The 15,665-nt window shown below is 38.0% G+C and overlaps 1 protein-coding gene across 4 annotated transcripts in view; it reads right to left on the bottom strand.

Annotated features, from left to right (window-relative positions):
• The window catches only part of RFX7 (regulatory factor X7), a 244,792-nt gene that overhangs the window by 107,100 nt on the left and 122,027 nt on the right, over window positions 1-15,665 (bottom strand). For 3 of the 4 annotated variants that reach the window (XM_037833878.1, XM_037833875.1, XM_037833876.1), the window contains one exon: window positions 2,393-2,426. The exons of the other annotated variant lie outside the window; for it this stretch is intronic. Coding sequence is in view for 2 of the 3 variants with exons in the window: in XM_037833875.1 (XP_037689803.1) it covers window positions 2,393-2,426 (34 nt within the window). In the remaining variant the exon portion in view is untranslated. The remainder of the gene's footprint in view (window positions 1-2,392; window positions 2,427-15,665) is intronic. 4 annotated transcript variants of the gene reach the window in all.

Genomic DNA, 15,665 nt, shown 5'->3' with positions numbered 1-15,665 from the left:
TTTATTCCTCTTTGTTTCTCCCTCCACATTCGGTCCATCAGTAAGACTTCCTGGCTTTATTTCAAAAGTATACCTTGAATACCTCTACTTTTACTTATTTTCTACTGCTATCACCTGAGTAAGAGCCTGACTTCTCATTTGAACTAATGTAATAGTCTAACTGGTTTTCCTTCTTCCACTTCTGCTCCCCTATAGTCCATTCTCCAACAGCAGCCAGAGGATTTTTTTTTAAAAAGTAGATTATACCATTCTTCCGCTTAAAATGACAACTGGCTTTCCATGCACTTAGAATGAAATCATATTACTTAACCACAGCTAAATATGTCCAACGTAAACTGCTGCCTATCTGAACTTTTCTCTCTCCTTCCCTAAGTTCCAGCACACTGGGCTTCTCGTATTCTTCAAATATCCTTAGTTCATTCCTGTTTCAAAACTTTTGCACTTACTGCTCACTGTGCCTGGAATGTGTCACCAGCAGATCATCACACATGGCTGGCCTCTTATTATTCAGGTCTTTGCTCAGTTGTCATCTTCTCAAGACAGTGTTTTTCTGGACACCTAAATTAAGGTTACTCCATACCCACCATCATTTGCCTCCTTTTGCCTTTATTTTTAATAGCATTTATCATTATGTGAAGTTATAATGTTTGTTCATTATTTCCTCTTGATTTCACCCAATAAAATGTAAGATTCATGAGAACAGAAATTTTACTATCTTATTCATCACTGCATGTCCAGGGCCTAGAACAGTGGTCAATAGCAGGTGCTAAAAAACCTTTACTGATTTTATTTATATATACATATTTTAAAACCTTGTCCTAAAATACACATCTTAAAAGCTTGAAAGAAGGTTTTTTTCCTTTCTTTTCTTAAAAAAAGAAAAAAGGAAACAAAACTTTTGTTCTTATTTAGTATTTTATAAATACCCTACTTTAAAATTTATACCAGGTTTCCACTGCTATTTTCTCAATAAACAGAAAAATTAAGAAATCTTCCAAAGTTATCTCAAATACTGAAAAAAATCAGGTGGCCTTAGATAGAACTGTGTCTGTTTTGTTTACAACTGACAGGGTCTAGCATACAGTAATCATGTAATAATTACAGAGTGACAGATAAAGAATGAGACTCCTGAGAGCTGAGAGAGACAGAAATGCTCTGGGGGATGGGAGAGGTGGGGTGGAAGGTAAATGTCACTCCTTCTAACCCCAATCACTGCCTTCCTAGGTCCTCAACAGACACTTGAATATATCCCAACAATAGACTGAATACTTGAGGGCAGGAAATATGTTCTTTACTTTGTATCCCTTTTGTTTAAAAATTGGCATATAAAGGTGTTCTATATATATATATAAATCAAGATCCTCAGTTTCTTCACTTGTAAAAGTGAGGTAGCAAGATTACCTACTTTATAGTATTACTGCAAGGTGGGGAAAAATAGGAAAAAGAAAGGAAAGAGTAAGTTAAAAAAAAACAGAGGCAAAACCCCCAGCAGTCCTCTTTTTCAGCCAGTGGGTTAGAAGTATAGGAACAAATTCACAATCAACTCTTTTCCTATGAACTACTCCTATTTATTCATCCATCACATACTATTTCATCACCGGACACATATTAGTCAGCCATATGATTTATAAAGAGGAAATTCCAAACCTGAGTAAGAAGTACTGAGGTTGGGAAAGAGGACTAATGATACTGACACTTATGCAGAGCCACTGAATGTTCTAGAGTTTAGAGAATATCCTGTCCGTAGACATTCCAAGAAAGTCAGTACTATTCTAGTAGCCCCAGCATATGCATACTTTCCCCTTCACATGTTTAAGACAAGATCTAAGAAACTACAAATACAACTTAAATTTAACTATTATTGTGGCTTGTAATTCCTAAAGCCTAGCAACCCAAACATGAAAAGTATGTTATAGAAACAAAAACTAAGTATACATTATTTTAAAAGCTTTTCTTGAACCAACTCACAGAGTTCTATAATCCAAATTTAAACTATTATTATGATTTTGACTCCTAAAGGCTAGCAATGCAAATATCAAAAGTATGCTAAGGCAACAACAACTAACCCACGAAACACCAAAAACACTTCTTTAAACAAATTCTCACAGAGGTGATTTTCTCAGTAAAGACCAATAAGTTTCAAAAATAAGCAATTACCTCAGATTGTGATTTGGTTATAAACTCTATTAGATACTTTCCTATAACTCATCATATGTAGGAAAGTATCTAGATAAGGCTTATAACCAGTTCACTCCAGGGATGTACTTAAAGGTTGAATTTTACTCATTAAAATTGGATTATATTTCAAATGACTATTTACTTAAGAATAATAAATTTTATACAGCATAAAAGCCTTATTATAAATACCTTTAAAATTAGATTTTTTACTTACCAAAATGCAGTCCACTTTAGATTGTACAGTTTTGCTAAAAGAAAAAAAAATTAGGTTATTAAAAAATAGTGAATTTATAGGGTGGGATGAGGGGGTGGTTTGAGTGTTCTTTTTGACTTTTATTTTTTATTCTTATTCTGATTCTTTCTGATGTAAGGAAAATGTTCAGAAATAGATTGTGGTGATGAATGCATAACTATATGATTGTACTGTGAACAGCTGATTGTATACCATGGATGATTGTATGGTATGTGAATATTTTTCAATAAAACTGAATTAAAAAAAGTGAATTTATGAAATATTTGAAATATTTTCAGATGGTAATTAGTCTTCTCTTCTTCCCTACTATGAAAAAATAAGTAAAACTCCTTACTAAGATTAGGCATTATATCCAACAATTGCATCTTTCACAAATGAAAACAAAAATCTATTTCACATTCACTGTACTAAATTCAACACTAAAGCATGTCAAAGTATCTTTTGAGTTCATTGTTACAACCAATCTACTGTTGTTACATTATATCACTATATAGGATATGTGATATAGTAAACAAGTTTTAAAAGGTATTGAAGAACTCCTGGATTATTATACTTAGAAATGGGACACAGAATTTACAATAAATTATGATGACATCATCCACTCTGGATGACAATTTGCTTAGCATTTAAAAGTCATAATGATGCAATATAATCCGTAGCTCTAAAGACTTCATATAAAGTAGATTCTTCCTTTCTCTCTCTCTCTCTCTTTCACACACACACACACCCCAAAACCCAATAACAAGAATCCCTACACATAAAAAAAGTAATAATAAAGATGAATTAATATGAAGATAATTGGTAATAAATTTGGGAGGGCAATCTATTTAGAAATAAACAACACAAATAATGCCACTGTATATCAATTTCATGAACTATCAAATATAAGTGGATTGTGAATACACAATACAAATGAAAACGGTATAAAATAATTTAACTGAACTGTCATTTGGATTTTCTTACAATACACATGAAAGTACAAATAAAATGTTATCATGCAAAATGTTCATATATAGTTTACATACAATTTTAAAGGATGTTACAAAACTAAATTTTCTTCCTGAATAGCCTCCAGGGCTAAGTAAATGTTAACAAAAAGTGGTTATTTATCTTTCTATGGCTATAAAACTAAGCTACAGAGAAAGTAAAAATCAGTATTTAAAGCCTCATTTCAAGTTAATAGAGTTAATCATTAACCCTCAAATTTTATACTTGTACAAAGATTTCAAATTTCATTTTTTAAAAAACAAAGTAAGACTGGATAAAAGTTCAACTGCAAAGTTCAGAAGGACTAAAAGGAACAAGAAAAGTAAATGACACTTCTTGGTAAGAGGGACTGAAACTCCCTTCCCACAACCACACAGAAGATTTTTAGAGGTTTGTAAATATCCTTTTGGGATCACTTGTACAGCTTATCATTGGCAGCTAATGTCTTCTATTTCTCTCTTTTCTCGATAACTCCCACAGTTTCCCTGAGATGAGAGAGTATTTTATAGATTAAGAATTGCTTTTAAGAGGTAATATATCTAGAAAACAACCAGTTCTCACTACCTTGGTCTAAACCACCAATCATTCTTATCTAAAGAGTCACAATAACCTTCTAACAGCTCTCCCTGCTTCTATCTTTATCCATCACCACCACGCACCCTCAACGGTCCTTTGGGCTATTCTCAAAAAAAACTGGCTAGAATGAATCTTTTAAAATGTAGGTCCAAACCATGTTAGACCTTTGCTTCACCAAAGCTCTATCTTTCTGATCTCAGCTACTGATTTCCTCATCATTCATTCAGTTCCAGCTACATGGGCCTCCATACTATTTTTCAAGGCAGGAGCAGGTCCTTAGCACTGGCTTTTCTGTTATCCTCTAGGACTCATTCTTCTCCCATATGACTTGTTCCTTTATTTCCCTTATGACTCTACTCACATGTTCCTTTACATACAGTTCTTACTTGACTTTGCATGTAAAATACTCTTACCCTGCTTTACTTTTTGTCTTGCATTTACCACTAGTCATTTTATATCATCTTTGACTAGAATTTTTTTTCCATCATCACATTTAATTTTTTTTCAATTTTTAGAACATTTTCATTACTCTAGAAAAGAAATAAAGAAAAAAAAAAAAAAAAAAAAAAGAGACTCCAATCTTCCCATATCCCTAACTATCCCCCTCCATTGTTGACTCACAGTATTGGTGTAGTACATTTGTTACTGTTTATGAAAGAACATTGAAATACTACTAACTGTAGTATGTAGTTTGCAATAGGTATGTTTTTTTCCTATATGCCCCTCTATTATCTTCTAGTTGTAGTGTCATACATTTGTTCTGGTTCATGAAAGAGATTTCTAATGTTTGTACAGTTAATCATGGACACTGCCCACCAGAAGGTTCACTGTTTTACACATTTCCATCTTTTAAACTCCAACTTTCCTTCTGGTGACATACATGACTCTGAGCTTCCCCTTTCTACCACATTCACACACCATTCAGCACTGTTTGTTATTCTCACAACATGCTACTGTCACTTCTGTTCATTTCCAAACATCCAAGTTTAACCTAGTTGAACATTCTGCTCATAATAAGCAATTGCTCCCTACTCTTTAGCCCCCCTCCACATCCTGGTATCTTATGTTTCATGTCTATGAGTTTACATATTACAACCAGTTCCCATCAGGGAGACCCTGTAATATTTGTCCTTATGTATCTGTCTTATTTCACTCAGTACACTGCCCTCAAGGTTTCTTCATCAACCCATTTTTTTTTAAGATAGTTTTGTTCACACCCCATACATTCCATCCTAAGTAGACAACTGACGGTTCTCTGTATAGTCACATATTTATGTGTTCACCACTCTCAGCACTATCTATATAGGGACATCTCCATTTCTTCCACAAGGCAGGAGGAAGAGTCAGAGAAGGTAGAGAGGCAAAAGAAAAAGAGAAAAGAAAAAGAAACAAAACAAAATAAAACAAAAAACATGACAGCTAGAAAGCAGCAAAAGGAAAGATAACCTTAAACTAAAGTAGAATAAACAGTCAGACAACATTACCAATGCCGAGTCCCATACCCCTCCCTTATGCCCCCTCTGACATGCATTTAGCTTTGGTATATTGCCTTTGTTATAGTAAAGGAAGCATAATACAATGTTTCTGTTAATTATAGTCTCTAGTTTACATTGATTGTAGTTTTCCCCCAGTACCTCCCTATTTTTAACACCTTGCAAGGTTGACATTCATTTGTTCTCCCTCATGAAAAAACATATTTGTACATTTTATCATAATTATTGAACACTCTAGGTTTCACTGAGTTATACAGTCCCAGTCTTTATCTTTCCACTTTTCTTCTGGTATCCTACATGCTCCTGACCTTCTGCTTTCAACCATACTCACAGTTGTCTTTGTTCAGTGTACTTACATTGCTGTGCTACCATCACCCAAAATTGTGTTCCAAACCTCTCACTCCTGTCTTTTCCTATCTGTCTGTAGTGCTCCCTTTAGTATTTCCTGTAGAGCAGGTATCTTGTTCACAAACTGTCATTGTCTGTTTGTCAGAGAATATTTTAAACTCTCCCTCATATTTGAAGGACAGTTATGTCGGATGTAGGATTCTTCGCTGGCGGTTTTTCTCTTTCAGTATCTTAAATATATCATACCGCTTCCTTCTTGCCTCCATGGTTTCTATTGAGAAATCAACACACAGTCTTATCAAGCTTCCGTTCTATGTGATGGATTACTTTTCTCTTGCTGCTTTCAGGATTCTCTCTTTGTCTTTGAAGTTTGATAATCTGATTATTAAGTGTCTTAGCATAGGCCTACTCAGATCTATTCTGTTTGGGGTACGCTGTGCTTCTTGGATCTATAATTTTATGTCTTTCATTAGAGATGGAAAATTTTCATTGATTATTTCCTCTGTTATTGCTTCTGCCCCTTTTCCCTTCTCTTCCCCTTCTGGGACACCCATGACACGTACATTCCTGCATTTTTTTTTTTTTATCTTCATTTTATTGAGATATATTCACATATCACGCAGTCATACAAAACAAATTGTACATTCGATTGTTCACAGTACCATTACATAGTTGTACATTCATCACCTAAATCAATCCCTGACACCTTCATTAGCACACACACACAAATAATAAGAATAATAATTAAAGGGAAAAGAGCAATTGAAGTGAAAAAGAACACTGGGTACCTTTGTCTGTTTGTTTGTTTGTTTCCTTCCCCTATTTTTCTACTCATCCATCCATAAACTAGACAAAGTGGAGTGTGGTCCTTATGGTTTTCCCAATCCCATTGTCACCCCTCATAAGCTACATTTTTATACAATTGTCTTCGAGATTCATGGGTTCTGGGTTGTAGTTTGATAGTTTCAGGTATCCACCACCAGCTACCCCAATTCTTTAGAACCTAAAAAGGGTTGTCTAAACTGTGCGTTAAGAGTGCCCACCAGAGTGACCTCTCGGCTCCTTTTGGAATCTCTCTGCTACTGAAGCTTATTTCATTTCCTTTCACATCCCCCTTTTGGTCAAGAAGATGTTCTCCATCCCACGATGCCAGGTCTACATTCCTCCCCGGGAGTCATATTCCACGTTGCCAGGGAGATTCACTCCCCTGGGTGTCTGATCCCACGTAGGGGGGAGGGCAGTGATTTCACCTTTCAAGTTGGCTTAGCTAGAGAGACAGGGCCACATCTGAGCAACAAAGAGGCATTCGGGAGGAGGCTCTTAGGCACAATTATAGGGAGGCCTAGCCTCTCCTTTGCAGCAACCATCTTCCCAAGGGTAAAACCTATGATAGAGGGCTCAACCCATCAAACCACCAGTCCCCTATGTCTGTGGTCATGTTAGCAACCATCGAGGTGGGGTAGGCCAATACCCCTGCATTCTCCACAGGCTCCTCAAGGGGCACTACATATTTTTTTCCTTGTTTTTTTTTTTTAAACCTTTTTTTCCTTTTTAAATCAACTGTATGGGGAAAAAAAAAAAAAAAAAAAAGAAAAACATACAATAAAAGAACATTTCAAAGAGACCATAACAAGGGAGTAAGAAAAAGACAACTAACCTAAGATAACTGCTTTACTTTCAATCTGTTCCTACTTTACCCCAAGAAAGTTACATAATATAGCAACATTTCTGTGAACTTGCTCCTACTATATCCATCAGAAATTAACAGACCATAGTCATTCCTGGGCATCCCCAGAACGTTAAATAGCTTATCTGTTCTTCTTGGATTACTGTTCCCCCTTCCTTAATTACTCTCTATTGCTAGTTTCCCTACATTCTACATTATAAACCATTCGTTTTACATTTTTCAAAGTTCACATTAGTGGTAGCATATAATATTTCTCTTTCTGTGCCTGGCTTATTTCGCTCAGCATTATGTCTTCAAGGTTCATCCATGTTGTCATATGTTTCATGAGGTCGTTCCTTCTTACTGCCATGTAGTATTCCATCGTGTGTATATACCACATTTTATTTATCCACTCATCTGTTGAAGGACATTTGGGTTGTTTCCATCTCTTGGCAATTGTGAATAATGCTGCTATGAACATTGGCGTGCAGATATCTGTTCGTGTCGCTGCTTTCCGATCTTCCGGGTATATACCAAGAAGTGCAATCGCTGGATCGAATGGTAACTCTATATCTAGTTTTCTAAGGAACTGCCAGACTGACTTCAAGAGTGGCTGAACCATTATACAGTCCCACCAACAATGAATAAGTGTTCCAATTTCTCCAAATCCCCTCCAGCATTTGTAGTCTCCTGTTTGTTTAATGGCAGCCACTCTAATAGGTGTTAGATGGTATCTCATTGTGGTCTTAATTTGCATCTCTCTAATAGCTAGTGAAGCTGAACATTTTTTCATGTGTTTCTTGGCCATTTGTATTTCCTCTTCAGAGAACTGTCTTTTCATATCTTTTGCCCATTTTATAATTGGGCTGTCTGTAGTATTGTCACTGAGTTGTAGGATTTCTTTATATATGCAAGATATCAGTCTTTTGTCAGATACATGGTTTCCAAAAATTTTTTCCCATTGAGTTGGCTGCCTCTTTACCTGAGAAATTCCTTTGAGATGCAGAAACTTCTAAGCTTGAGGAGTTCCCATTTATCTATCTTTTCTTTTGTTGCTGTGCTTTGGGTGTAAAGTCTAGGAAGTGGCTGCCTAATACAAGGTCTTGAAGATGTTTTCCTACATTATCTTCTAGGAGTTTTATGGTACTTTCTTTTATATTGAGATCTTTGGTCCATTTTGAGTTAATTTTTGTGTAGGGGGTGAGGTAGGGGTCCTCTTTCATTCTTTTGGATATGGATATCCAACTCTCCCATCCCCATTTGTTGAATAGACCATTATGACTCAGCTCAGTGACTTTGGGGGCCTTATCAAAGATCAGTCGGCCATAGATCTGAGGGTCTATCTCTGAATTCTCAATTCGATTCCATTGATCTATATGTCTATCTTTGTGCCAGTACCATGCTGTTTTGCCAACTGTGGCTTTATAATAAGCTTCAAAGTCAGGGAGTGTAAGTCCTCCCACTTCGTTTTTCTTTTTTAGAGTGTCTTTAGCAATTCGAGGCATCTTCCCTTTCCAAATAAATTTGATAACTATCTTTTCCAAGTCTGCAAAGTAGGTTGTTGGAATTTTGATTGGGATTGCATTGAATCTGTAGATGAGTTTGGGTAGAATTGACATCTTAATGACATTTAGCCTTCCTATCCATGAACATGGAATATTTTTCCATCTTTTAAGGTCCCCTTCTATTTCTTTTAGTAGAGTTATGTAGTTTTCTTTGTATAGGTGTTTTACATCTTTGGTTAAGTTTAATCCTAGGTACTTGATTTTTTTAGTTGCTATTGAAAATGGTATCTTTTCTTGAGTGTCTCTTCAGTTTGTTCATTTCTAGCATATAGAAACATTACTGACTTATGTGCATTAATCTTGTATCCCGCTACTTTGCTAAATTTGTTGATTAGCTCTAGTAGCTGTATCGTCGATTTCTCAGGGTTTTCTAGATATAAGATCATATCATCTGCAAACAATGACAGTTTTACTTCTTCTTTTCCAATTTGGATGCCTTTTATTTCTTTGTCTTGCCGGATTGCCCTGGCTAGCACTTCCAGCACAATGTTGAATAACAGTGGTGACAGTGGGCATCCTTGTCTTGTTCCTGATCTTAGAGGGAAGGCTTTCAGTCTTTCACCATTGAGTACTATGCTGGCTGTGAGTTTTTCATATATGTTCTTTATCATATTGAGGAAGATTCCTTCAACTCCTACCTTTTGAAGTGTTTTTATCAAAAAGGGATGTTGGATTTTGTCAAATGCTTTTTCAGCATCTATTGAGATGATCAATTGATTTTTCCCTTTTGACTTGTTAATGTGTTGTAATACATTGATTGATTTTCTTATGTTGAACCATCCTTGCATGCCTGGAATGAACCCCACTTGGTCATGGTGTATGATTTTTTTAATGTGTCTTTGGATTCGATTTGCAAGTATTTTGTTGAGGATTTTTGCATCTATATTCAATAGGGAGATTGGCCGGTAGTTTTCCTTTTTTGTAGCATCTTTGCCTGGTTTTGGTATTAGATTGATGTTAGCTTCATAAAATGAGTTAGGTAGTATTCCATTTTCTTCAATGTTTTGAAAGAGTTTGAGTAAGACTGGTGTCAGTTCTTTCTGGAAAGATTGGTAGAATTCCCCTGTGAAGCCATCTGGCCCGGGGCATTTATTTGTGGGAAGATTTTTGATGACTGATTGGATCTCTTTGCTTGTGATGGGTTGGTTGAGGTCTTCTATTTCTTCTCTGGTCAGTCTAGGTTGTTCATATGTTTCCAGGAAATTGTCCACTTCCTCTACATTATCCAGTTTGTTGCCATACAGTTGTTCATAGTATCCTCTTATAATTTTTTTAATTTCTTCAGGATCTGCAGTTATGTCACCTTTTTCATTCATTATTTTGTTTATATGGGTCTTCTCTCTTTTTGATTTTGTCAGTCTAGCTAGGGGCTTGTCAATCTTGTTGATCTTCTCAAAGAACCAACTTTTGGTGATATTTATCCTCTCTATTGTTTTTTTGTTCTCTATGTCATTTATTTCTGCTTTAATCCTTGCTATTTCTTTTCTTCTACTTGGTTTAGGATTGGTTTGCTGTTCATTTTCTAGCTTCTTCAGTTGATCCATTAGTTCTTTGATTTTGGCTCTTTCTTCCTTTTTAATATATGCGTTTAGTGCTATAAATTTCCCCCTCAGCACTGCTTTTGCTGCATCCCATAGGTTTTGGTACGTTGTGCTCACATTTTCATTCGTTTCTATATATTCAGCAATTTCTCTTGCTATTTCTTCTTTAACCCACTGATTGTTTAGGAGTGTGTTGTTTAACCTCCAGGTATTTGTGAATTTTCTAAGTCTCTGATGGTTATTGACTTCTAATTGTATTCCATTGTGGTCAGAGAATGTGCTTTGAATAATTTCAATCTTTTTAAATTTACTGAGGCTTGTTTTATGTCCTAGCATATGATCTATTCTGGAGAAAGTTCCGTGAGCACTAGAAAAGTATGTGTATCCTGGTGATTTGGGATGTAATGTTCTGTATATGTCTGTTAAATCTAATTCATTTATCAGATTGTTTAGGTTTTCAATTTCCTTATTGGTCTTCTGTCTGGTTGATCTATCTATAGGAGAGAGTGATGTGTTGAAGTCTCCCACAATTATTGTGGAAACATCAATTGCTTCCTTTATTTTTGCCAGTGTTTCTCTCATGTACTTTGTGGCACCTTGAATGGGTGCATAGACATTTACGATTGTTATTTCTTCTTGTTGAATTGCCCGTTTTATTAGTATGTAGTGGCCTTCTTTGTCTCTCAAAACATCCCTGTATTTAAAGTCTATTTTATCTGAGATTAATATTGCTACACCTGCTTTCTTTTGGCTGTAGCTTGCATGAAATATTTTTTTCCATCCTTTCACTTTCAATTTCTTTGTGTCCCTGTGTCTAAGATGAGTCTCTTGTATGCAACATATTGATGGTTCATTTTTTTTGATCCATTCTGCGATTCTATATCTTTTAATTGGGGAGTTTAATCCATTTACATTCAACGTTATAACCGTGAAGGCATTTCTTGAATCAGCCATCTTATCCTTTGGTTTATGTTTGTCATATATATTTTTCCCCTCTGTCTATTAATATCCTTTATTGTACCCATACCGAATGTCTTTAGTACTGAACCTTTCTCCAAGTCTCTCTGTCCTTTCTTTGTTTCTCTGTCTGTAGGGCTCCCTTTAGTATCTCCAGTAGGGAAGGTCTCTTGTTAGCAAATTCTCTCAGCATTTGTTTGTCTGTGAATAATTTAAGCTCTCCCTCAAATTTGAAGGAGAGCTTTGCTGGATAAAGTATTCTTGGTTGGAAATTTTTCTCACTCAGAATTTTAAATATATCGTGCCACTGCCTTCTCGCCTCCATGGTGGCTGCTGAGTAGTCACTACTTAGTCTTATGCTGTTTCCTTTGTATGTGGTGAATTGCTTTTCTCTTGCTGCTTTCAGAACTTGCTCCTTCTCTTCCGTGTTTGACAGTTGACAGTGTGATCAGAATATGTTGGGGAAGTTTACCCCAACAATTTCTTTGAATACTCTTCTTAGACCTTTATCCTTTTCTTCCCCTTCTGGAACACCAATGAGTCTTATATTCGGACGTTTCATATTATCTATCATATCCCTGAGGTTCGTTTCGATTTTTTCAAATTTTTTCCCCATTCTTTCTTTTATGCTTTCATTTTCCATTCTGTCATCTTCCAGGTCACTGATTCGTTGTTCAACTTCCTCTAGTCTTGTACTATGAGTGTCCAGAATCTTTTTAATTTGATCAACAGTTTCTTTAATTTCCATAAGAACATCTATTTTTTTTATTTAGTCTTGCAATGTCTTCTTTATGCTCTTCTAGGGTCTTCTTGATATCCTTTGTATCCCGTACTATGGTCTCATTGTTCATCTTTAGTTCTTTGAGTAGCTGCTCTAGGTGCTGTGTCTCTTCTGAACTTATGATTTGGGTGCTTGGGCTTGGGTTATCCATATCGTCTGGTTTTTTCATATGCTTTATAATTTTCTGTTGTTTTTGGCCTCTTGGCATTTGCTGAACTTGATAGGGTTCTTTTAGGATGTGTAGACCAATTGAAGTCCTTATCTGTAATTTATCAGATCTACAGCTTCGTGGAGTACACTTTCTCTAAGTAACCAGCAGGTGGTGTCCACGAGCCACCTGTTCTCCACAAGCCAGTTCTCCCCTGCTGTGCCTTTGTGGTGAGTGGGGGAGTGAGTCTTGTGGGGTCCAATTGGTGTACCAAGCTTGCGTGTGTAGTTGGTGTTGCCCGCCCTGTATATGGGGCGTGTTTCTGGGCAGTCAGGGAGTCGGGGGTGGCTCTAACAATCAAATCTCCCTGGTGATCCTGGAGTTTTAAAGCTGCTGCAATAGTCTAATCCTTCAGTTCAGTCCTGCCACAGTTTGTCTCTGCCACTGACCCACAAGTTCTTGGTATTGGCGTATGGCTCCTGAGACTTGCAAGTGGGTCCCTCTTCCAGGCCGTGCACCCCCTGGTCCTCTGTTGAGGGATGACTGTGCTATGTCACAGGTGAGTGCCGTCCCCCCCAGGGCGGTTCTGGGCTGCTGGGCTGTGTAGGGAGGCTCCCAGTCTGCTGAAATGATGGCTGAATGGGGCTTTGTTAATTCACACTGCTCCACCTTCCCAACTCTGGGACAATCAGCTGAGGTTGCAGGGAAGGCTAATGTCCACGCCCAGTTTTGTGGTGTGCGCCCGTTATCTGAAGCACTTCCGTCACACTGATTTGTGTGGGGCAGCTCTGGGCTATGGGGCTGGCGATGGGCAGGAGTGTTTCCTGTCCACCAGGATGATGGCTGTGAGCGGACACCCCCCTTTTCTTGGGAAGTTGTGGTGTTTAGTGAAATTTCTCAGCCACTGGATTATTGCCTTTTGTCTCAGAGCTCTCTTAGTTCTGCTCTTGTTTTGACCTGCCCAAATTGCAAGTCTTTGAAACTTTCTGTATTGGGCTTCTTAGAGTAATTGTTTTAGAAAAAGAAAAAAGGATTAAAAAAAAAAAAAAAGGCCCTCCTCACAGATCTAATGGGTTACTGAAATGCTAAGAGACAAAGCAATTAGGGCCATTAAGGAAAGTTCCACAGGGCAGAGAGATCAGCTTTTCTTCGGGATTTGCATATGAGCCTCAGGGCCTGAGCTCTGCCCTTCCCCTTTCTATGTTCACCAGAACTCCAAAAACCCTCCACTTTTATTTTGGAGTTTTTCGTGCTGTTTTTTTCTATGTCTGTCTCCTCTCTGCTGGGCTGGCTGCTCTCAGATTCTCTGGTGTCTGGTCTCAGTCTATCTATGGTTGGAGTTTGGATCAGTAGAATGAGTTTCTGATAAGGGCTGCCACTGCAGTTCTCCCTTCTCCTTCCCGGAGCTGACAGCCCCTCCTCCCACGGGACTGAGCCTGGCAGGGAGGGGTGCGGGTCCCCTGGCCGCAAAAACTTACAGATTTCGCTGATCTCAGCAGTTCCACACTTTCATGAGTGTTGTATGAAGTATGCCCAAAGTCAGATTGCTCTGTGGTGTCCAGTCCACGAAGTTCCTGGCTTTCTACCTACTTTCCTGGAGAAGTAACTAAAACATACAGCTCACCAGTCCGCCATCTTGCCCCGCCTGTTCCCTGCATTTTGTTTTGTCCTTAAGTTCCCGGATATGTTGCTCATATTTTTCCATTCTTTTCTCTACCTGTTCTTTGGTGTGTAGGCTTTCAGGTGTCCTGTTCTCCAGTTCCTGAGTATTTTCTTCTGCCTGTTGAGCTCTGCTGTTGTATGTTTCCATTGTGTCTTTTTCTCTTGTGTTGTGTCTTTCATTTCCATATTCTGCCAGTTGTTTTTTCGAACTTTCCAATTTCTGACTTATGTACCCTGATGTTTTCTTTATAGCCTTTATCTCTTTTGCCATATCTTCTCTAAAATTTTTGAATTGATTTAGCATTAGTTGTTTAAATTCCTGTATCTCAGTTGAAGTGTAAGTTTGTTTCTTTGACTGGGCCGTAACTTCGTTTTTCTTAGTGTAGGTTATACTTTTCTGATGTCTAGGCATCTGGTTTCCTTCATCACCCCAAGTTTTCCCAGACCAGAACAGGCTCAGGTCCCAGGAAGAAGAAATAATCAGTATCCAGTTTCCCTGGTGGTGTGTCTTAGAGGATTGACACACCCTGTGCTTTTCTGCCCAGCAAGTGGCACCCATCAGCCTGTCACTCCATACTGGTGTAAGGAGGTGTGGCCCGTGGCTGTTTTCCCCCAGGCTCTGGGGTCTGGTTCTGAATGGAAGGCAGGTAGTAGAGTTCGGCACCACCTTCTTCCTTTTAGGGAAGCTATGCCCCCTAGAGAGAGGTCATTTGCATACAAATAGATTCTCTGTTTCTGTGACTCTGCTTTCTCCACCCTTGTCTGGGTCAGAGCATTGTGAGGTGAAAACGGCTGAGGCTTTCTCCACTGAGCCACCCAGGTTGAAAGAGAGAGAAAGGGACAGAAACCCTCCTTTCAGGGTCAGTCTATGGCCCCCAGATTCAGCTGTCAGCCAGAGATAGCACCCGATCCAGATATGTCCCCTGGCTCTCCAAGGTCAGTTGCCACCAAAAGCCTCTGTCTGCTTGTTGGGGATTTGTAGTTTGTATTGAGCAGTTAACGTTAAAACCCCAGTTGGAGCTGGGCTGAGGGAGTGCTGCTCTCTATCACAGTGAGGTTTTGCGTTCAGGCTGCTGTGAAGGAGGGTCTCTTGGCTCGGGCCTGCAGTTTTTACTTACAGATTTTATGCTGCAATCTTGGGCATAATAATAACAATCCAGATTGTTGCATGATGTGTGGACAGTCACGGTCATCTCCCAGCAGTTATTACAGATCTTTCTCTAGTTGTTCCTGGTTGTTTGCTCTGGGGGGACTAACTAACTTCCACTTCTCTCTATGTTGCCATCTTCCTCCTACCTTGACTAGAATTTAAACTCCATGAGAGCAGGCTTTGTCTGTTTTGCTCAGTGCTGTATTATCATCTGGAACATATTAGGTGTTCAATAAAATCTGTTGAATGAATAAATGATAAAATACACGTTCAGTACTCCCCCATATGAAGAAAACTCTTTGGCAAGACTGGGACCACTTAAAAAGGGTTTTTAGAGAAATTAATATGAAAGTGTAATGT

This window comes from Choloepus didactylus, chromosome 4, assembly GCF_015220235.1.
Source record: "Choloepus didactylus isolate mChoDid1 chromosome 4, mChoDid1.pri, whole genome shotgun sequence".
Taxonomy (NCBI): Eukaryota; Metazoa; Chordata; class Mammalia; order Pilosa; family Megalonychidae; genus Choloepus; species Choloepus didactylus.
This window is presented reverse-complemented; position numbering and strand designations above follow the sequence as displayed.